This window comes from Mobula hypostoma, chromosome 10, assembly GCF_963921235.1.
Source record: "Mobula hypostoma chromosome 10, sMobHyp1.1, whole genome shotgun sequence".
NCBI lineage: Eukaryota > Metazoa > Chordata > Chondrichthyes > Myliobatiformes > Myliobatidae > Mobula > Mobula hypostoma.
Genome location: NC_086106.1, coordinates 1,593,615 through 1,617,843, shown reverse-complemented (window position 1 = coordinate 1,617,843; position 24,229 = coordinate 1,593,615). Strand labels below are relative to the sequence as shown.

General features: G+C 46.7%; 1 protein-coding gene across 2 annotated transcripts in view; it reads left to right on the top strand.

Moving 5' to 3' along the window:
- Positions 1 to 24,229, top strand: part of LOC134352598 (synaptosomal-associated protein 25) — a 219,318-nt gene that overhangs the window by 78,834 nt on the left and 116,255 nt on the right. Inside the window, exons 1-2 of one of the 2 annotated variants that reach the window (XM_063059874.1) lie at positions 10,861 to 10,983; positions 14,986 to 15,143. In XM_063059874.1, the coding sequence (XP_062915944.1) occupies positions 15,060 to 15,143 (84 nt within the window). In that variant the 5' untranslated portion in view covers positions 10,861 to 10,983; positions 14,986 to 15,059. Of the gene's footprint in view, positions 1 to 10,860; positions 10,984 to 14,985; positions 15,144 to 24,229 lie in introns of those variants that run through there. The other variant, XM_063059876.1, reaches the window with a different exon arrangement.

Genomic DNA, 24,229 nt, shown 5'->3' with positions numbered 1-24,229 from the left:
TACTATTTCTGGAAGATTATTTATGTCCTCCTTAGTGAAGACAGAACCAAAGTAATTATTCAATTGGTTATCAACTTCAATAAAACTCACACCATTCACACCCTTCAACACTGGCGGCACGGTAGTAAAAACTGCAAGCCGTTTCGAATTCCTGGGAGTACACACCTCACACGATCTCTTATGGTCCCAGAAAACAACCTGCGCAATCAGGAAGCTTCACCAACACCTCTGTTTTCTGAGGAAGTGAAGGGAGCTGGACTATGCACATCTATGCTCACATCCTTCTACGGTAAACAGCGTCCTACTGCACCTCCTTTGGTAGAGACGTACCTCCACCTCCACCACCCAGATGGTTAAATAAAATGAATAATAGTGAGGGCTTACTTGGTCGAGGTCTGTGGTTCATTAAAGAATAAGTATTAATTTTGGGGATGGAATGTCTTCCATTTTTATTGGTGTTAACAGAGCCCTTTTCCTGTTGCCATGGGGGATGGATGAACTCAATGCCAAATGCCAGGTGACTGTACCTGTGACCCTCAGAGGCCCCAGCTCGTACTGTTTTTATGCCGGTGCTGGATTGATTTGGATTTCAAGAAATCAAGAAAGGGGGTAATTTCAAAGGGGATGTGAGGGGCAAGTTTTTTGCACAGAGAGTGGCGTGTGCCTGTAATGTGCTGCCTGGGGTGGTGACGGAGGCAGATACATTGGGGACTTTTAGATTTAGATTATGAGGACACTCAGTCCTCGTTTATTGTCATTTAGAAATGCATGCATTAAAAAATGATTCAACGTTCCTCCAGAATGATATCGCAAGAAAACACAGGACAAACCAAGACTAAAGCTTACAGAACCACATAATTATAACATATAGTTACAACAGTGCAAAGCAATACCATAATTTGATAAAGAGCAGACCATGGGCACGGTAAAAAAAAGTCTCAAAGTCCCGATAGCTTCATCATCTAACACAGGCAGCAGAAGGGAGAAACTCTCCCTGCCGTGAACCTCCAAGCACCGACAACTTGCCGACGCATTGGAAGCACCCGACCGCAGCTGGCTCTGAGTCTGTCCGAAAACTTCGAGCCTCCGACCAGCCCCTCCGACACAGCCTCTCCGAGCACCATCCTCTGCCGAGCGTCTTCGACCCCGCTCCGGCCGCCGAGCAACAAGCAAAGCCGAGGACTCGGGGCCTTCTCCTCCGGAGATTCCAGACCACAGTAGCAGCAGCAGCGAAGCAGGCATTTCAGAAGTTTCTCCAGATGTTCCTCCGTGCTCTCACGTCCGTCTCCATCAAATCAAGATTGTGCATGGCATCCTACTTGACAGATAACAGATATCACCACCGGAGTGGCTGCTGCGAGCTGCGTCACACCGTCATCTTCTCCTCCCTCCTTTTTTTAACGATGCTTCAATAAGCACATGAATATGAGGAAAATGGACATTGTGTAGACAGAAGAGATTAGCTGAGTTGGCCATCTGATTACTAATTTAAGAAGTTCGGCACAACACTGCAGGCCAAGAGGCCTGTTCCTGTGTTGTGCTCTTCTATGTTCTACAGTAGGTTCTAAACAAGTGCTTATGAACCAACTCCCCAAGGTTTACACTGAAATCCCAACAGATGACTCATACAACACTTTAATCAAAATGAGTTTGGACTGTCAGCCACCGAGTTGGAGGTAGACCACAAGTGATTAACTGTTGTGGAGCTTCCCAACTCATGATCAAAACTACTCAACCTAGTGTCTGTTTCGGAATCTTCCTCTTGATTATCTTCCAGCAAAAGGAAGCAGAAAATAACTGAACATCATGCAAAGCACATTTCCTGCATTGATCTACTCAACAGTCAACCAGCTTCTGGAGGCTTCTTCAGAACCCAGTCCAGTTTATTAGCGCTGACGTTTATTGTGAAATTCGTGTTCTGTCGCAGCAGTGCAGCGCAATATTTCATTTATTCATTGAGATACCGCGTGGAATTGGCCCAGCAGCCCCCAGTTTCATTCTAGCCTAATGACAGGACAATTTACAATGAGCAATTAACCTACCAGCCAGTAGGTCTTTGGACTGTGGGAGGAAACCAGAGCACCCAGAGGAAACCCACACGGCCAAGGGGATAATGCTCAAAGTTCAAAGTAAACTTTATTATCAGAATAAATATATGCCACCACATACAACCCTGAGATTTATTTTCCTGCGGGCATACTCAGCAAATCTACAGAATAGTAACTAACACAGGATCAATGAAAGATCAACCAGAGTGCAGAAGACAACAAACTGTGCAAATGCAAATATAAATAAATATCAATAAATAATGAGAACATGAGATAACGAGGTAAAGAGTCCTTAAAATGAGATCACTGGTTTTTGGAACATCTCAATAGATGCATGTAGCCATCCCTTTTGTTCTCAAGAGCCTGATGGTTGAGGGGTATTAACTGTTCTTGAACCTCATGGTGCGAGTCCTGTGGCTCTTGTGTCTTTTAACTGATGGTGTCAGTGAGAAAAGAGCATGCCCTGGGTGATGGGGATCCCTGATGATGGATTCTGCTTTCCTACAACAGTGTTTCATGTAGGTGTGCTCAGTTGTTGGGACGACTTTACCCCTCATGTACTGCATTTTGTAGGATTTTCCATTGAAAAATATTGGTGTTCCCACACCAGGCTGTGATGCAGCCAGTCAATACACTCTCCACTACACATCCACAGAAGTTTGTCAAAGTTTTAGATGTCATGCTGAATCTCTACAGACTCCTGAGGAAGTAGAGGTGCTGTTGTGTTTTCTTTGATGGGTCCAGGACAGGTCCTCTGAGATAGTGACACCCAGGAATTTAAAGTTACTGACCTCACCACCTCTGATCCTCCATCGAGGACTGGCTCACAGACCTCCGGTTTCCCTCTCCTGACATTGAGTGACACCATCCAGCCGAATTTTCAATCTCCCTCCTGAATGCTGATCCATCACCACCTTTGATACGGCCCCCAAACTCCTTACAGACAGCAGCAGGAAATGAATCCAGGTCACTGGTATTGTAAAACATTGTGCTAGCCACCACACTACAGTGTCACCCCATAAAATATAACATACAGGAATTATAACAATAAATATACATTAAATAATTACATAAATAGTGCGAAAGAGAGGAAAAACTGTGAGGTAGTGTACATGGTTTCATTGTCTATTCAGAAATCTGATGGTGGAAGGGAAGAAGCTGTTCCTAAAACATTGAACGTATGTCTTGGGCCTCCTGTACATCTACTTTGGTAGTATTAATGAGAAGAGGGCATGTCCGGGTGGTAGGGGTCCTTAATGATGGATGCCCCTTTTTGATGTATCACCTTGTGAAGATGTCATCGGTGGTGGGGAGGCAGGTGCCAGATGGAGCCGGCATTGAAGGATTGGAGAAGCATACAGAGAATGACTGGTCACACACTGTAACGCATACAGTGACAACAGCCAATGTTAGACAAAACACACCCAGTGGCCACTTTATTAGGTGCATTGTACACCTGCTCATTAATACAAATATTTAAACAGCCAATCACGTGGCAGCAACACGATGCATGCAAGCATGCAGACACGGTCAAGAGGTTCAGTTGCTGTTCAGACCAAACATCAGAATGCGGAAGAAATCCGATCTAAGTGACTTTGACCGTGGAATGAGCATTGGTGCCAGATGGGGTGGTTTGAGTATCTCAGAAACTGCTGATCTCCTGCGATTGTCACACAAAACAGTCTCCAGAGTTTACAGAAAATGGTGTGAATTGTGAGCAGCAGTTCTGTGGATGAAAATGTTTTGGTGATGAGAGAGGTCAGAGGAGAATGACCAGAATAGTTCAAGTTGACAGGAAGGTGACAGTAATTCAAATAACTACGTATTACAACAGTGATGTGCAGAAGAGCATTTCTGAACATCAAACCTTGAAGTGGTTGGGCTACAGCATCAGACGCCCATGAACATACTCACAGTGGTCATTTTATTAGTTACGGGAGGCACCTAATGAAGTGGCTACTGGGTGTATCCCTTTGGCAAAGTACATTGAATGGAAGATAGTTACATAATATAGTTACACAAAATGATGGGGGAACTCTGCAGGCTAAGCAGCATCTATGGAAAAAAGTACAGTTGACATTTCGAGCCGAGACCCATTGGCAGGATTGGTTTTCCAGCATCTGTTTGTGTACATAATATAGTTTTTGCATATAGAACATAGAACATAGAATAGTACAGCACAGCACAGGCCCTTTGGCCCACATTGTTGTGCGGACCCTCAAACCCTGCCTCCCATATAAGCCCCCAAATTAAATTCCTCCGTATACCTGTCTAGTAGTCTCTTAGATTTCACTAGTGTATCTGCCCCCACCACTGACTCAGGCAGTGTATTCCACACACCAACCACTCTCTGAGTAAAAAACCTTCCTCTAATATCCCCCTTGAACTTCCCACCCCTTACCTTATAGCCATGTCCCCTTGTATTCAGCAGTGGTGCCCTGGGGAAGAGGGGCTGGCTATCTACTCTATCTATTCCTCTTAATATCTTGTACACCTCTATCATGTCTCCTCTCATCCTCCTTCTCTCCAAAGAGTAAAGCCCTAGCTCCCTTAATCTCTGATCATAATCCCTACTCTCTAAACCAGGCAACATCCTGGTAAATCTCCTCTGTACCCTTTCCAATGCTTCCACATCCTTCCTATAGTGAGGCGACCAGAACTGGACACAGTACTCCAAGTGTGGCCTAACCAGAGTTTTATAGAGCTGCATCATTACCTCACGACTCTTAAACTCTATCCCTCGACTTATGAAAGCCAACACCCTATAAGCTTTCTTAACTACCCTATCTACCTGTGAGGCAACATTCAGGGGTCTGTGGACATGTACCCCCAGATCCCTCTGCTCCTCCACACTACCAAGTATCCTGCCATTTACTTTGTACTCTGCCTTGGAGTTTGTCCTTCTAAAGTGTACCACCTCACACTTCTCCGGGTTGAACTCCATCTGCCACTTCTCAGCCCACTTCTGCAACCTATCAATGTCTCTCTGCAATCTTCGACAATCCTCTACACTATCTACAACACCACCAACCTTTGTGTCATCTGCAAACTTGCCAGTCCACCCTTCTACCTCCACATCCAGGTCGTTAATAAAAATCACAAAAAGTAGAGGTCCCAGAACAGATCCTTGTGGGACATCACTAGTCACAACCCTCCAATCCAAATGTACTCCCTCCACCATGACCCTCTGCCTTCTGCAGGCAAGCCAATTCTGAATCCACCTGGCCAAACTTCCCTGGATTCCATGCCTTCTGACTTTCTGAATAAGCCTACCGTGTGGAACCTTGTCAAATGCCTTACTAAATTCCATATAGATCACATCCACTGCACTACCCTCATCTACATGCCTGGTCACCTCCTCAAAGAATACTATCAGGCTTGTTAGACATGATCTGCCCTTCATAAAGCCATGCTGACTGTTCCTGATCAGACCATGAGTCTCTATATGCCCAGAGATCCTATCTCTAAGAATCTTTTCCAACAGCTTTCCCACCACAGACATAAGGCTCACTGGTCTATAATTACCCGGACTATCCCTACTACCTTTTTTGAACAAGGGGACAACATTTGCCTCCCTCCAATCCTCCGGTACTGTTCCCGTAGACAACGAGGACATAAAGATCCTAGCCAGAGCCTCAGCAATCTCTTCCCTTGCCTCATGGAGCAGCCTGGGGAATATTCTGTCAGGCCCCGGGAACTTATCCGTCCTAATGTATCTTAATAACTCCAACACCTCTTCTGCCTTAATATCAACATGCTCCAGAACATCAACCTCACTCATATTGTCCTCACCGTCATCAAGTTCCCTCTCATTGGTGAATTCCGAAGAGAAATATTCATTGAGGACCTTGCTCACTTCCACAGCCTCCAGGCACATCTTCCCACCTTTATCTCTAATCGGTCCTACCTTCACTCCTGTCATCCTTTTGTTCTTCACATAATTGAAGAATGCCTTGGGGTTTTCCTTTACCCTACTCGCCAAGGCCTTCTTATGCCCCCTTCATGCTCTTCTCAGCCCCTTCTTAAGCTCCTTTCTTGCTTCCCTATATTCCTCAATAGACCCATCTGATCCTTGCTTCCTAAACCTCATGTATGCTGCCTTCTTCCACCTGACTAGATTTTCCACCCCAGTTGTCACCCATGGTTCCTTCACCCTACCATTCTTTATCTTCCTCACCAGGACAAATTTATCCCTTACATCCCGCAAGAGATCCCAAAACATCGACCACATGTCCATAGTACATTCCCATGCAAAAACATCATCCCAATTCACACCCGCAAGTTCTAGACTTATAGCCTCATAGCCTCATAATTTGCCCTTCCCCAATTAAAAATTTTCCTGTCCTCTCTGATTCTATCCTTTTCCATGATAATGCTGAAGGCTAGAGAGTGGTGGTCACTGTCCCCCAGATGCTTACCTGCTGAGAGATCTGTGACCTGACCCGGTTCGTTACCTAATACTAGATCTAGTATGGCATTCCCCCTAGTCGGCCTGTCCACATACTGTGACAGGAATCCATCCTGGAAACACTTAACAAACTCTGCCCCATCTAAACCCTTGGAACCCTCTGTATCTCTGCTGCTACCAGGGGGCCTATAGAATACCCCCAATAGAGTAACTGCTCCCTTCCTGTTCCTGACTTCCACCCATACTGACTCAAAAGAGGATCCTGCTACATTACCCACCCTTTCTGTATCTGTAATAGTATCCCTGACCAGTAATGCCACCCCCCCTCCCCTTTTCCTCCCTCTTTATCCTTTTTAAAGCACTGAAATCCAGGAATATTGAGAATCCATTCCTGCCCTGATGCCAGCCAAGTCTCTGTAATGGCCACTACATCACAATTCCATGTATGTATCCAAGCTCTCAGTTCATCACCTTTGTTCCTGATGCTTCTTGCATTGAGGTACACACATTTCAGCCCTTCCACCTTACTACCTTTACACCATTTATTCTGCTTCTCTTTCCTCAAAGCCTCTCTGTATGTTAGATCTGGCTTTACTCCATGCACTTCTTTCACTGCTCTATCGCTCTGGGTCCCATCCCCCTCGCAAATTAGTTTACACCTTCCCGAACCATGCTAGCAAACCTACCTGCAAGGATATTGCTCCCCCTCGAGTTCAGGTGCAACCCATCCAATCCGTACAGGAAACAACAGGAATTCTGCAGATGCTGGAAATTCAAGCAACATACATCAAAGTTGCTGGTGAACGCAGCAGGCCAGGCAGCATCTATAGGAAGAAGCGCAGTCGACGTTTCAGGCCGAGACCCTTCGTCAGGACCTTCGTCAATCCGTACAGGTCCCACCTTCCCCAGAAGAGATCCCAATGATCCAACCCTTATCACCTATAGTGATACAGGCTTCTGATAAGCAAGAAGGAACATTATTAAATCATCTCCAACCAGACCAAAGTTTGTGATATTACTGTATACTCACACTTCCAAATTTAAGGCTCCATCACAGGAAGGAATAGGTTGTACAATCTGAATTTAACATGTGCTTAGCATAAGAAGTGAAAATATTGTTTCCCTGTAAGTGCCTGTTAGGAGAGTATATAGTGACAAAGACGTAATGTGACAATACATTTACTTTGAATTTTGAACTTTAGCTCTGAAAGATGAAAGATAAAGTTGTCAGCAAATCAAAAGAAGCCTGAGATATTCCAGAGCACCAGCGAGCCTGGCGTATTTCATTCATAAAATGTAGCACAGGTGTGACTTTGTATCAGTCTAATGAAATGCAGGTAGTCTGCACTCTATTTATGAAACACCTGTGCCTACAAATGGTTCTGAATCTGAAATGCTTGTATTGACTAAACATTAACAGATAACAGTCTCTTCCACTCAGTGGCCACTTTATTAGGTACACCTGCTGGTTAATGCAAATAGCTAGTCAGCCAGTCATGTGGCAGCAACTCAATACATAAAAGGATGCAGGCATGGTCAAGAGGTTCTGTTGTTGTTCAGGGCAAATATCAGAATGGGGAAGAAATGTGATCTAACTAACTTTGACCATGGAACGAATGTTGGTGCCAAACAGGGTGATTTGAGTATCTTAGAAACTGATCTCCTGGGATTTTCACACACAACAGTCTCTCGCACATGTTCGCAACCAGGAGTCCACGGACTCCCTGCTCAATGGTGTCAGTCCATGATTAAAAAGGGTTGTGAGTTCTGCAGAGATTACAGAGAATGGTGCAAATAACAAAAAGAAAAAAAATCTGGTTCTGTAGGCAAAAATGTCTTGTTAATGAGAGAGGTCAGAGGAGAATGGCCAGACTGGTTCCAGCTGACTGGAAGGCGACAGTAACTCAAATAACCACACATTGTAACAGTGGTGTGCAGCAACGCATCTCTGAACACACGTTGAACCCTGAGGTGGACCGGCTACAGCTACACTCAGTGTCCACTTTATTAGCTACCAGGGGTCGCTGGGCAGAAGATCCCGTTTCCATACTGAATAGTGCTTTGCCTCAGTGACTCTGAGTTATCCAGACTTTGGCACTTGGCTTCTCAAACCCAGCTGATCTGTTCAGGAGAATGAAAGAACGATTTTCAGTGTTGGTTTGAGCGGTTTCCATCTCTGCTGTACTTTAGTGTGATACAGCACTAAGCCCTAATAATATAAGGTGAGATGTTATCCACTTTGGTGGCAAAAACAGGAAAACAGATTATTATCTGAATGGTGGCCGATTAGGAAAAGGGGAGGTGCAACGAGACCTGGGTGTCATTATACACCAGTCATTGAAAGTGGACATGCAGGTACAGCAGGCGGTGAAAAAGGCGAATGGTATGCTGGCATTCATAGCAAGCGGATTCGAGTACAGGAGCAGGGAGGTACTACTGCAGTTGTACAAAGCCTTGGTGAGACCACACCTGGAGTATTGTGTGCAGTTTTGGTCCCCTAATCTGAGGAAAGACATCCTTGCCATAGAGGGAGTACAAAGAAGGTTCACCAGATTGATTCCTGGGATGGCAGGACTTTCATATGAAGAAAGACTGGATGAACTGGGCTTGTACTCGTTGGAATTTAGAAGATTGAGGGGGGATCTGATTGAAACGTATAAAATCCTAAAGGGATTGGACAGGTTAGATGCGGATCTTATTGAAACATATAAAATCCTAAAGGGATTGGACGGGCTAGATGCAGGAAGATTGTTTCCGATGTTGGGGAAGTCCAGAACGAGGGGTCACAGTTTGAGGATAAAGGGGAAGCCTTTTAGGACCGAAATGAGGAAAAACTTCTTCACACAGAGAGCGGTGAATCTGTGGAATTCTCTGCCACAGGAAACAGTTGAGGCCAGTTCATTGGCTATATTTAAGAGGGAGTTAGATATAGCCCTTGTGGCTAAAGGGATCGGGGGTATGGAGGGAAGGCAGGTACAGGGTTCTGAGTTGGATGATCAGCCATGATCATACTGAATGGCGGTGCAGGCTCGAAGGGCTGAATGGCCTACTCCTGAACCTATTTTCTATGTTTCTATGTCTGTATCTTTGATGGATCTCAGGGATGTGTGCTCTACTCTCTCTACACCCGCAACTGTGTGGCTGGGCACGGCTCAAACACCAACTGACACAACTATTGTTGGCAGAATTTCTGATGGTGATGAGGAGGTGTACAGGAGTAAGATATATCAGCTGGTTGAGTGATGCTGCAAAGGCAACCTTACGCTCAGCGTCACTGAGCCCAAAGAATCGATTGTGGAAGGGGAAAACACATCAGGGGGGTTGACAATGGAATCGATGAGTAGTTTCAGGTTCCTGGGCATCAACTCTCTGAAGATCTATCCTGAGCCCAACATACTGATGCGATTACAAAGAAGGCACAACAGCATCTATATTTCATTAGGAATTTGAGGAGACTTGGTCTGTCATTATTGGACACTCACAAATTTCCACTGAAGTACCATGGAGGGCATTCTAACTGGTTGCATCAATGTCTGGTATGGAGATACGAATGGATTGGAAAAAGCTGCCAAAGGTTGTAAACTCAGCCAGCTCCATATGACAATAAGATATAGGAGCAGAATTAGGCCATTTGGCCCATCGAGTCTGCTCCACCATTTCATCATGGCTGATCCATTTTCCCTCTCAGCCCCAATCTCTTGCCTTCTCCCCGTACCCCTTCATGCCCTGACTAATCAAGAATCTATCAACCTCTGCCTTGAATATACCCAATGACTTGGCCTCCACAGCCGCCTGTGGCAATGATTCCACAGATTCACAACCCTCTGGCTGAAGAAGTTCCTCCTCATCTCCGTTGTAAAAGGACATCCCTCTGTTCTGAGACTGCATGCTGTAGATAGAGGGGTACTAACCTACCCACATAACGACATTTTTAAAAAGGTGATGTCTCAAGGTGTTGGTATCGATCATGAAGGACCTCACTATTCAGGACACATCCTCTTCTCGTCGGGAGGAGGTACAGGAGCCTGAAGGCATACACACCACATTTCAGGAACAGTTTTTCCCCGCTCCACCACCAGAATTCTGAACCCATAAACACAACCTCACTATTCTGCTCGTTTTACCCAGTTTGTTTAATGTTATATAATCTTGTTACAACATTTAGAATTTTCTTTAAAAATTGCACTGTACTTGTTGCAAAACAATGAATTTTGCATCAAATGTCAGTCTTAATAAGCCCAATTTTGATTTTGATTCCTTGCTGATGTGTTGTCAGACTGTTGGTTAGAGGGGGGCAAACGACCTGTTACCCTGTTCCTGCTGACCCCGTCGAAGTTGCCTGGCTGGTACTGAGTTGAGGGGCTGCCTCTCACCCTGGGCACTGCCCCGTGATGTGCCAGGGGAGGAGCCTGGTGATGTCAGGGAAGAGGAGTTTCCACACACAATGTCAGCTCCCGGTCTCCATCTAACCAGCAGTGTGGAGGGGTAACACAGTCGAACACCGTCCGCTGGAGAGCCAGGCACCCAGTAAGTGCAAAACTATCTAATTCGTTATATTTACGCACTGGGTTCGTTGGCAATGCAGCACAGATCTGCTCTTTAAGAAATGTTCTCTATGTTAGATGCGTTCGATTTATAAAACCGCGGGTGAGTCCAGTTTGAATGGGCGAGATTGCTGTGGTGTTTTGGATACTCCAGTCATTTAATTTTGCAAGTGTTGTGCGAGGAGCTGTTTCTTCATGATTTATTATTTAATGTTAGAGCCACAAGGCGAATCCTTGCTTCCAACCCTGAACCCTTCGCGAGTAAGCGTCCCTTCCTTGCGCGGCTTCTCGATGCGGACATCTGTCCCGTAGGCTGCTAGAGAAGAAGCCCTTCTGCAGGGTTTTGAACGTGTTGGCAGCCGGAGAGGGGCGGGGGGGGGGTGGGGAGATTGAGGTGTGGGGGTGGGCCCGGTGGTGCAGTGCGTTGTTGCGATGGGCCTGGATGGCGAGGTTGGCTCCTGCGCTGTCATTCAGCACTCCGGCTGCAACGGAGACGGGAGTGGGAGGAATCAACTCCGAAAGAAATAATGCGGAGAAATAGCGAGATGCCTCTGCTCTTTCGAGTTGCCGTCCCGGCCGGATTTTTGTTTTCTGTGTGTGTGTATGTGTGTCCTGCCTTGGCCACTGCGAGTCGGAGACTGGGGATAAAGACGTCCCTGCCCAGCTCGCTAACCCTGCGGTGCTCTTTGCCTTCCTCCCGCTTGACAGCGGGCTGCAGTCCCGGGGCATCAGCCTGCCGCTGGGATCCCTGCACGGCTGCCATCTCTGCTGTCCGAGTTTAGGAAAGCCTTTCGATTCCTGGAGGGCAGGAGGGCGGGAGGATGCATTGCACCTGGCACTTGCCTGCGGTGTTCGGGATCACACCTATGGCTATTTATTCCCCCCCCCCCCCCGCCAACGAGGGAATCATTAACTCCGCCAAGGTCATGGCTAACCCCAGGATAATTTAAAACGCTCGCTTCAGAATTCCCACCAAACGGCGATGAAATTGATGTGTGGTTAGGGAACACGGGTGTTAATCTGTTAATCTATAAACGCAAGAGATTCTGCAGATGCTGGCAATTCAAAGCAACACACACAAATTGCTGGAGGAACTCAGCAGGTCAGGCAGCATCTATGGAAATGAATAAACACCAGAGATTCTGCAGATGCTGGGAATTCAAAGCAACACACACAAAATGCTGCAGGAACTCAGCAGGTCAGTCAGAAGCTATAGAAATGAGTAAACAGTCGATACTTCGGGCCGAGACCCTTCATCAGGGCTCAAGAAGGGTCTCGGCCCGAAACGTCGACTCTTTATTCCTCTCCATAGATGGTGCCTGACCTGCTGAGTTCCTCCAGCATTTTGTGCGTGGCACTCTCTACACAGCAAGATTCCACGGGCATTTAGATGGCGAGGACTAGTTGGGCTAATGAACATCAGCCAGGCCACTGCAGTAAAAGAGAGAAAGTACTGCATATGTCAAAAGTCAAATTTATTGTCATCTGCACAATGGCATGTCTGCACGGGTGCAATGAGAAACTTCCTTGCAGCAGCATCGCAGACACACAGAATCGCAGACACGCAGCATCGCAGACACACAGCATCGCAGACACACAGAATCGCAGACACACAGAATCGCAGACACAACATTGGCAATTAAAACATAAATCACACAAAATTAGTCAGTACCTGTGGAGATCCTTGTTTTAAGAATTCATTCATTACATGCCGTGTCTTAAAAATGATATCTCTTCAATTTGGGTAGCGGGGTGGAGATGGTTTCTACCAGAGGAGGTATGAGGCGCCCCCCCCCCCCGCCCCCGCTAGGCTTCAGGTCACCGTTGGACAAGGTGTCGCATCTGCGTAGCCCCCCGATCAGGGTTTCGTGAAGCCATGCGAGCAGGGTCGTATGAGCAGCCGGTTATGCAGATCACAAGTCCTGATTATGTGACCACTGATGCCAGGCAGACGATCTCTGTGAGTATTGATACTGGCTGGGGTTACCCGTCTGGTAAAGACACTGACCAGAAGAAGGCAATGGCAAACCACTTTAGTAGAAATTTTTTTTCCAAGAATAATCATGGTCATGAAAAGACTGTGATCGCCCACATGGTACGACAGGGCACTTCACGCATGAACAATCTGGTCAATGGATTTGAAAGCAGCAGTATTTGCAACAGTACTATAGCACCTCAGTACTGAACTGGAACAGCTGACGGGCTCATGTGCTCAAAGTACAAGTGAGTTACGGTAATACTGTATGGACCAGGCCTTTTGGGTCAGCATATCCATACTGACTATGGTATATAGAACCAGACCTTTAGGGTCAATGTATCCATACTGACCATGGTACGTAGGACCCAGCCTTTAGGTGTCATGGTCCGGTCCATGGCTCCTTGTTCCGGGGTTTCTGGTTTTCCCCAGTATCTGTTGTAGGCACATGATTCTCGTTTTGGGGCTGAGACGTAAATAACTCTGCAAACCAGGGATTCCCTGCTGGAGAGTTCTGTTCCCCTCCTTGTCTTTTCCCCCCTCGCCTGATTCTCTGCCTGGATACCTTGCCTGACTCTCTGCCTGCTCACCCTACCTGTATCGCTGAAGTTTTACCGCCAGAGCAAGACCGGAACCTTGTTAGGTCAAGACAAGGAACTGTCTTTCGTTGTGTGGAATTGTCTCTCTGTGTCCACGCTTTTGCTAGGTAGGTCTGGCTGTTTGCCGCTACCTAGTGTTGGGAAATGTCTCTGTGTCCTCGCCTTCGGTAGGTGGGTCTGGCCATTTGCCACCACCTTGTGTTGGGATCTGTCTCTTCATGTTCAGCGTTCTGTGTATGAGTCCCGGCCCTATGTCCTATTCCCAAGGAGGGGTCCTGGCTCTGTGTTCTGTGTATGAGTCCTGGCCCTACGTCCTGTTCCCATCTCTCCTAGTCCAAGGCTCCGTGCTCCCGTCTCTTCTAGTCCAAGGCTCCGTGATCCTGAAGGCCCTCGTCCAGTCCATGCCTAGTCCAGTCCTATCCAAGTCTTGTCCATGTGCCTTTACCTGTCCTTGTGTCTCACCCTACCTAGGAGTTCCTCACCCAAGCCATGTCCAGTCCTGTAGCTTCATCTTGTCCTCGCCGAGTTCTGGAGTCCGAGCCCGAGACAAGTCCCAGGTTCTGGGTCCTTGTCCAGTCTCTGGCTCGAGGTTCAAGCCCAGGCTCCTAGGTCATAGTTCCTTGTCTGGTTTCCCTGTTTCTTGTCCGTGTCCTAGCCCAGGTCCTGCATCCTTGTCCTGTTCCTAGTACTTCAGTGTCTGTGTCTTGCATTTGGGTCCATTCCCAACACCCCCTCCCCCATTGTGACAATAGGGTCAATGTATCCATACTGACCATGGTACGTAGCCCTATTTGCCTATGCTTGGCCCAAATCCCTCTAAACTAGGGGTTTCCAACTTTTTTCATGCCATGAACCAAAACCATTAAACAAAGGGTCTGTGGAATCAAAACCTCTGAAATCCATTATTGTCCAATTATCTTCTAAAATTAGATTAGCTTTATTTGATACATGTACATCACAACATTGAAACATACAGTGAAATGCGTCACTTGTATCACTGACGAACAGAGTCGCGGGATGTACTGGGGGCCGCCCGCAAGCGTTGCCACGCCTCGGGCGCCAGCATAGCAGTCCCACAATTTACTAACCCTAACCTGTAAGTCTGCTTTGGAGTGTGGGAGGAAACCAGAGCACCCAGAGGAAACCTATGTGGTCACGTGGCAAACATACAAACTCCTTACAGACAGTGGCGGGAATCGAACCGTGATCAGCTGACACTATAAAACATTGCACTTACTGCCACACTTCTGTGCTGGCGATTTATCCTTTATCAGACCTGCATGAAGAAGGGTCTTGGCCCAAAATATTGACTGTTTCTTCCCCGCCATCGATGCTGCCTGACGTGCTGTTATTATGGGCTCTGCTCAAGCCGTGGCCGGTAGTTTATAAAATTCCATGTTCTCTTTTTCAGACTTCTCAGAGGACCTGCTGAACCCCACTGCTGCTAAGTGAGATCTGTTGTAAAGATCAGAGACAGGGAGCAATATGGAGAATAATCTGGAAAACAATATGGACCCACGTTCAGAACAGGATGAGATGCAACGATGTGCCGACCAGATCACAGATGAGGTAAGCGGCCAATGTGTGACAGAGAGGGGCTGCTTAAGAGCAGATGTAATCCTCCAGATGTAAGGGCCAAAAAGCAGCTAAACGTGGAGTTGATGCCTGATGATTAGTTTTCCAAGGATTGTCACCTTGTCATGGTGGAGAGGCTTGTGACGGCGTCTGGAGCTTAGATCCTGGTAGGGTCACCCATGGCGGTAGGGTCGAGGAGGAGGCTCCAGACAGAGAAAGATCCAATCAAGACGTCAACAGTGGCGCTGGCGGAGATGATGGCATATCACAAGGGCAGTGAAGTGTGACGATCAGCGAGTGGTGAGGGGGACCCAGATCAGCCTCTGCAGCCACCTGAGGACCCACCAGTAGACAATCCCTTAGGAGAAGGTCAAACTCAACTCAAGTGATTGGGTTACTACCGGTTTTCTCAGGCAGGATCACAGATAGAGGTTCAACTATCTGGAGAATTTAAATCTGAGTAACTAATTAAATATTATAGGTAATGATTGCCATGCATTGGGGTTTGCTTTCGTTTCAAGGGGACCAGAATATAAAAGCTAGAATGCAGTGCTGAGGCATTGGTCAGACCACCCTTGTGAGCAGGTTTGGACCTCTTATCTAAGAAAATATGTGCTGGCATTGGAGGTGGTTCACAAGAATGATTCTGGGAATGAAAGGGTTATCATACAAGGAAAGTCAGATGGCTCTGGGCCCGTACTCACCGAAATTAAGAAGAATTGGTGGGATCTCATTGAAACCTATTGAATACTGAAAGGCCCAGAGAGATGGACATGGAGAGGATGTTTCCTTTAGTCGGTGAGTCTAAGACCAGAGGGCACAGTCACAGAAGAGAAGGATGCCACTTAAATAGAGATGAAAAGGATTTTTTTTAAGCCAAAGGGTTAGCGAATCTGTGGAATTCATTGCCACAGATTCCTGTGGAGGCCAAGTTTTTTGGGTATGTTTAAAGTGGAGGTTGATAGGTTCTTGATTAGTCAGGGCATTCAAAGTTACAGGGAGAAGGCAGGACAATGGGGTTGAGAGGGATAATAAGTCAGCCATGATAGAATGGCAGAGTAGGCACAATGGGCCAAATGGCCTAATTCTGCTCCTACATCTAGTGGTCTAAGACCCAATCTGGCTAAAGTCTTCCAAGGAAAGTAGTCTGCTGCATTTGCCTGGTCTATCCCTTATGCAACATCAGACCGGTTCACTCTTTGAAGTGTTTGGGTCAGCCTCTCAGTTTGGGGTGAATTGGGATGGGTTGAATTTATTTACCTGGCCAGCAATGATTGTACCTGTGAATGAGAAAATGGCCGGTTAATATTTCAGCAGAGCTCTTCACCAAAGAGTGAAGATGGAGAAGAAGACTAGAAGGAGAAGAGTGTGAGAATAGATTAAATGCCTTCTATACTTATTGGGAATATTTAAAGCCTATTGAATGTTGAAAGGCCTTGATAGAGTGGATGTGGAGAGGTTGTTTCCTATGGTGGGGCAGTCTGAGACTAAAAGACTCAGCCTCAGAATAGAGGGGCGTTCTTTTAAAACGGAGATGAGGAGGAATTTCTTTAGCCAGAGAATGATGAATCTGTGGAGTTCGTTGCTACAGGCAGCTGTGGAGGCCAAGTCTTTACGCATATTTAAGGCAGAGGTTGGTAGATTCTTGACTGGTTAGGACACGAAGAGATACGGGAGAAGGCAGGAGATTGGGGCTGAAAGGAAATATAAATCAGCCATGATGAAATGACAAGAGCAGATTCAATGGGACAAATGGCCTAATTCTGCTCCTATCAAAAACAGAGAAAATCTGCAGATGCTGGAAATCCAAGCAGCACACACAAAGTGCTGGAGGAACTCAGCAGGCCAGGCAGCATCTATGGAAAAGAGTACAGTTGACGTTTCAGGCTGAGACTCTGCAGCAGAACTCTCCTATTTCTGTTCCTACATCTTATGGTCTTATATTTAAGTTAATGGTATTGGTAGTAATGGTGGAGCTGTTTAAAGTCCAAAAGGGAACCTTATGGATGTAATACTGATGCCATTCGGAATAAGCAACTTTTAACAATGTTTCTCAAAGAAACTGAAAATAGTATTATTAGTATTATTATTTATAATAATATTTGATTTGTAGTACAGGTCGACCTTCACTAATCCGGCACCACTGGGATCTGAGGAGTGCCGGATTAGTGAAAATGCCGAATTACAGAAGGATCACATTAAGCATAATCAGTGCAGAGTTATCGAGGGAACCGGATTACAGGTAGTCGGATTAGTGAAGGTCGACCTGTATATATTTATTATTATTATTTGTTTGTTTTTGTATTTGCACAGTTTGTCTTCTGTTGTGCGTTGGTGGTTTGTCAGTTTTCGTGTTTAGTTTTTCATTGTATTGTATGTCTTTGTTCTACTGTGAATGCCTGCAGGAAAAAGAATCTTTAGGTGACAAATATGCACTTTGATAATAAAGTTACTTCTGAACTTTTTTGCACTTTGAGTGCAGAAGGCTTATGAGGATGCTGCAATGACTTGGGGGCCTGAGTTACAGGGGAAGGTTGGGCAGGCTAGAACTTTATTTCATGGAACATGTATTGGATTGAGGGGTGACCTTGTTCTTTCATTCATTCATTATGTGCCATGTCATATGACGTGGACGATCGTGGTCTTTCCATGACCATGATTGTTCTTGGCAAATTTTTCTACAGAAGTGGTTTGCCATCGCCTTCTTCTGGGCAGTGTCTTTACAAGACGGGTGACCCCAGCCACTATCAATACTCTTCAGAGATTGCCTGCCTGGTGTCAGAGGTCACATAACCAGGACTTGTGATCTGCACCGGCTGCTCGCACGACAATCCACCACTTGCTCCCATGGCTTCACATGACCCTGATCAGGGGCTAATCAGGTGCTCCACCTTGTCCAAGGGTGACCTGCAGGCTAGTGGAGGGAAGGAGAGCCTTACACCTCCTTTGGTAGAGACATATCTCCACCCCACTACCTTAAAGGGATCATGAGGTCCACAGATAGGGTGAATGCACTTGATCTTTATCCCTGGATTATGGAATCGAGAACTGCGGGGCCGGGGGGGGGGGGGGGCATCAGTTTAAGGTGATAGGGGAGATATTTTATAGAAACCTGGGGGGGGGGTAGCTTTTTCATTCAGAATGGTCCATATATGGAATGAGCTGCCAGAGGAAGCAGTTGAGGAACCTACAGTCCTGTGCAAAACTCTTAGGCATATATAAGTAGCTAGGGAGCCTAGGACTTCCACACAGTCCTGTAGTAATTTTATGTATTGCACGGTACTGCTGCCCCAAAAACAAATTTCATGACAGATGTGAGAGATGATAAACTTGATTCTGATCTGGGTCTCTATTGTGGACTGAGAGTGGGAAGGGGACAGGGAGAGGGGATCGTGGTTGGGAAAAGGGGAAGGGAGAAGGGAGGAAGCGGGAAGCACGGGAGAGACATTCTGTAATGATCAATAAACCAAATGTTTGGAATCAAATGACCTTCCCTGGTGTCTCAGGGCTGGGTGTGTCTGCAGCTGCACCACCCCCGCCTCTGGCACCTGTCCCACACCCCTCCCGCGGCGCCCCACCCTCGCCATTCCCAACACCCTCCGCTCGCTCGCCGCTCCACACTGACGAATACAGTGCTGTGCTGTGCTAAAGTCACGGTCTCCCGAAACTCCGTGTGTGCTGTGCTAAAGTCACGGTCTCCCGAAACTCCGTGTGTGCCGTGCTAAAGTCACGGTCTCGCGAAAATCCGTGTGCGCCGTGCGAGGAGGCAGCACGTCGCAGCAGCTCCGTGTGCTTGTCTGTCTTAGCATCAGTTAGCGTGTTTCTTTCGTTTGTTTTTGTACTAGCTAGACATCTTATTTTTAAGGCAACTTTTTTTTATTCTGTCTTACTTTCTTTTAATATTTGTGTATCTGTGCACTTGTAATGCTACTGTGACGCTAATTTCCTTTGGGATCAATAAAGGGTGTGTGTGTGTGTGTGTGTGCGTGGTGCACTGTACATGAACAACATTTAAAAGTCACTCGGAGAGGGACAGGGATCGGAGGAGTTTAGAGGGAGATGGGTTGCTGGAAGCACTGATCGGCAGGCTCCTTTTCTGCGCTGCGTGGCTCTGTCAACTGAAGATGTTATTAATGTCATTGTGAAGAAGAGGGGATGAAAGATAATGCATGAGACGAGAAACGAAGATAGCAAGGGAGAGAAAGGGGTTCTCGGAGTAGGTTAACCATCTGTCTAGGTGTCAGGCTCGCTGAGTGCCGAGACGGTGAAGTTGCGGGGTTGCCCCCCGATACAAGAGAGCGGCACCAGAGGGCTGGACTGATGACAAGGTTAGGTGTCTGCTCACAAAAGAGTAGAGGAATCATCTTGCTAATTACTATCCGCTCAGCCTAATGTGCCTCTGGGGGGAAAAAAACGGTACGAAAGACTGAAGGCAAGGAGCATTATTTGCCTGAAGGCTGAAGTATTTGATAAAGTCCCATTGAGTGGCTGGGGAGGATAGTGCTGTCACTGTATTTAAAAATGTTCGATCACTTTGAGGTAGTGTCGCTGCGCTGGAGATCCCGGTTCAGTGCCGAGTTCTGGTGCTGTTTGTGCGGAGTTTGCACGCTCGCCCAGTAACCATGTGGGTGCCCACGGGTGTTCTGCTTTCCATCCCAATTCCAAGGGCGTGTTAATGAAAATATACCAGGGTCAACGTGGACATGGTGGAGGATTACGAATACCTGGGGATACGAATTGACAATAAACTGGACTGGTCAAAGAACACTGAGGCTGTCTACAGGAAGGGTCAGAGCCGTCTCTATTTCCTGAGGAGACTGAGGTCCTTTAACATCTGCCGGACGATGCTGAGGATGTTCTACGAGTCTGTGGTGGCCAGTGCAATCATGTTTGCTGTTGTGTGCTGGGGCAGCAGGCTGAGGGTAGCAGACACCAACAGAATCAACAAACTCATCCGTAAGGCCAGTGATGTTGTGGGGATGGAACTGGACTCTCTCACGGTGGTGTCTGAAAAGAGGATGCTGTCTAAGTTGCATGCCATCTTGGACAATGTCTCCCATCCACTACATAATGTACTGGGTGGGCACAGGAGTACATTCAGCCAGAGACTCATTCCACCGAGATGCAGCACAGAGCGTCATAGGAAGTCATTCCTGTCTGTGGCCATCAAACTTTACAACTCCTCCCTTGGAGGGTCAGGCACCCTGAGCCAATAAGCTGATCCTGGACTTATTTCCTGGCATAATTTACATATTATTATTTAATTATTTATGGTTTTATTACTATTTATTATTTATGGTGCAACTGTAACGAAAACCAATTTCCCCTGGGATCAATAAAGTATGACTATGACTATGAATATATAACATAGAACAGTACAACACAGTGCAGGCGCTTTGGCCTATCGTGTCGTGCCGACCTTAACCAACGCTAAGGTCAATCTAACCCTTCCTTCCATTTTTCTATAATCCATTTAAGAGTTTCTTAAATGCCCCGAATGTATTTGTCTCTATTATTCTGTTATTGCCCCTGGCAGTGGGTTCAACACACTCACTACTCTGTGTATTTATAAAAAAAAACTTCCCTCTGAGCTACCCCCTATACTTTCCTCCAATTATCTTAAAGTGATGCCTCCTTGTTTTAGCCACCTCCACCCTGGGAACAATTCTCCATCTATCCACTCTATCAGTGTCTCTTATCAACTTGTACACCTCGATCAAGTCACCTCTCATCCTCCTAATCTCCAATAATTCAGGAGGACCCTTGGGTGCTCGGTGCTGCCAGCCCAACGGAGTTTCTGATTATTTGGATGTTGCTCCCATTAATACCCCAATCACTTTTTTTCTAGACATTACACAGTAGTATAGTAATTTTTTTTTTTACTGAAACCAATGAGTCTGGAAAGAGCTTGGGAAATGGGATCCCAGTGGAAAGAGCTTGGGAAATGGGGCCCTGCTTATGCCTCCTTGTGTTAGCCATTTCCAGCCTGGGTAAAAGTCACTAACTGTTCACTCAATCTATGCCTCTAATCAACTTGTGCATGTTTACTAAGTCACCTGTCATCCTCCTTTGCTCCAAAGAGAAAAGCCGTAGCTCGTTCAACCTATCTGCATAAGACATGCCCTCTCATCCAGGCAGCATCCTGGTAAATCTCCTCTACACCCTCTCTACAGCTTCCATGTCCTTTGGGTTAATTGTCCTCTAAGTTGCCACAAGTGTAGGAATGACAGAAGAATCAGGGGGCAGTTGATGTGCCTGTGAGAGAAAACGGGTTGCAGGGAACCAGAATAGACATAATGGGCTGAATGGCCTCATTCCATGTTATGAGATGTCTGAGAATTAAGGTGCCACATGATAGACATTAGCACCATTCAATGGGATCTAAAAGACTTTGGGTAGTGTAGCGGTTAGCACAACACTGTTACAGATCCAGGGTTCCGGAGTCTGATGTTCAATCACAGCGTCTTCTGTGACAGGCTTGTGTGTTCTCCCTCTGGAATGCGTGGGTTTCCTCCGGCTGATCCGGTTCCCTCCCACAGTCGAAAGCTGGACCGGCTCATAATTGGTCATTGTAAGTTGTCTCGTGATTAGGTTAGCGTTAAAGATGAGGTTATCAGGGGTTGTTGGGTAGTGCGAAAAGGGCCAATTATGCACTGTATCTCAAAATAAATAAATATTGATACTAAATAAGCTAAAATGCAGAGAGCAGATAGAAACAGTTGATTTTTTTTAATTACCAGTGGTTTCCAGAGACAGATTACTGTGTTTTATATTATTCATTTCAAATAACTTCTTATGACAGAGATGTCTGAAAGGCAGCAAGTAATATTGAAGATGATTCTAGATAAGCAGTTGAATTGGTTAATGCAGAGAGGGCCATGGACCAAGTGATGGTAGTGGGATCATTATAGAAGGGTGCTACAATTGACGTGGAAGTAGTGGGGCAACGGACTGTGCTGAATGACTGACTATGACGTGGACATGATGGGACAAGGGACTGTGCTCTAAAAACAGAAACGTAGAAAACCTACAGCACAATACAGGCCCTTCAGCCCACAATGCTGTGCTGAACATGTACTTACTTCAGAAATTACCTAGGGTTACCCATAGCCCTCTATTTTTCTAAGCTCCATGTACCTATCCAGGAGCCTCTTAAAAGACCCTATCATATCCACCTCCACCACCACCACCACCGCCGCGGGCAGCCCATTCCACGCACTCACCACTCTTTGTGTAAAAAAAAGACAACAACAACAACTTACCCCTGACATCTCCTCTGTACCTACTTCCAAGCATCTTAAAACTGTGCCCTCTCGTGTTAGCCATTTCAGCCCTGGGAAGAATCCTCTGACTATCCACACAATCAATGCTTCACATCATCTTATACACCTCTATCAGGTCACCTCTCATCCTCTGTTGCTCCAAGGAGAAAAAGCCAAGTTCACTTAACCTATTCTCATAAGGCACGTTCCCCAATCCAGGCAACATCCTGTAACTCTCCTCTGCGTTCTTTCTATAGTTTCCACATCCTTCCTGTAGTGAAGTGACCAGAACTGAGCACAGGACTCCAAGTGGAGTCTGACCAGAGTCCTATATTGTCACAATGGGGGGGCATTGGGAACGGACCCAAATGCAAGACACAGACACTGAGGTACAAGGAACAGGACTTGACTAGAGTAGGGATGTGGCAGGATACAGACAAGGAGCAGGGACAAGAACACAGACTTGGGCTCGGACTTGGACAAGACAGGGAACCCGGACAAGGAACTATGCACTAGGAGCCTGGGCTTGGAAATGCGGGACCAGGACTAGGAACCATGAACTAGGAGCCTGTGCTTGGAGTCCAAGCCAGAGACTGGACAAGGACCCAGAACCAGGGTCTTGCCTCAGGCTCAGGCCCCAGAACAAGGCAAGGACATGACATGGCTACTGGATAGGATGTGGCCGGGGTCTCGGCTCTTGAACTTGGAGACAGGCTGGGGTTTCGGGTCTTGGAATGAGGAAGCTGATAACTCAGAGGCTGGAGCCCAGAGACAGACTGGGAACTGTACATCAACACAGAGCCAGGACTATCCTTCAAAAAGCCAGGATTCATCTTTAACACAACACCAACATGAGACAGGGCAGTACATAGACATAGAGCTGGGACTTATATTTAGACAAGCCAGGACTCAACCTCTCCGCACCAAGGTGGGACAGGACCATCCATCAGGTAACGGCAGAATAGCCAGACTTACCCAACAGAGGCAAAGACAAGACAAGGCAGGTCCCCCCACAGGGCAACGGCAGAACAGCCTGACTTACCCCACAGAAGTGAGGACAAGAGACAAACACCAAAGAACAACAGACAGTTCCATCTCTGCATCAGGGTTGCTCCAAGTCGCAGTTACAGCCAGCAACCTCAGCTGGCTCAGAGTGGCTGGCAGCCACTTAGCTGGCCCAGGAAACAACCAAATCCATACCGCAAAGACAGCTCCAACTACCAACAGCAAGGCTCCATGAAAAAAATGGTTCTCCAACACAGCTTAAAGATGGCAAGTGGCCAATCTAGCCTTCCACCAGCAGGTTGGTCCTAGGGGATCTTGACAAGACAAACCAGCAGCCCACAGTTGTCCCCAAGGCTACTTATATTCCAAGCCCCAAGATGAGAATCAGGTGCCTATGATTAACTCAACCAAAACAAGGGACAGCTGGAAGACCCAGAGTCCTGACTCCACAGACCGGACCGTGAACCGGAATGTGGACTTCACGGACCAAACCATGACATATATAGCGGTAACATTACCTCTTGGTTCTTAAACTCAATCCCATGGTTGATGAGGACCAATGCACCGTATGCCTTCTTAACCACAGAGTCAACCTCCGCAGCAGCTTTGAGTGTCCTAAGGACTCAGACCCCAAGATTCCTCTGATCCTCCACACTGCCAAGAGTCTTACCATTAATACTATATTCTGCCATCATATTTGACCTACCAAAATGAACCACCTCACACTTATCTGGGTTGAACTTCATCTGCCACTTCTCAGCCCAGTTTTGCATCCTATTGATGTCCTGCTGTAACCTCTGACAGCCCTCCACA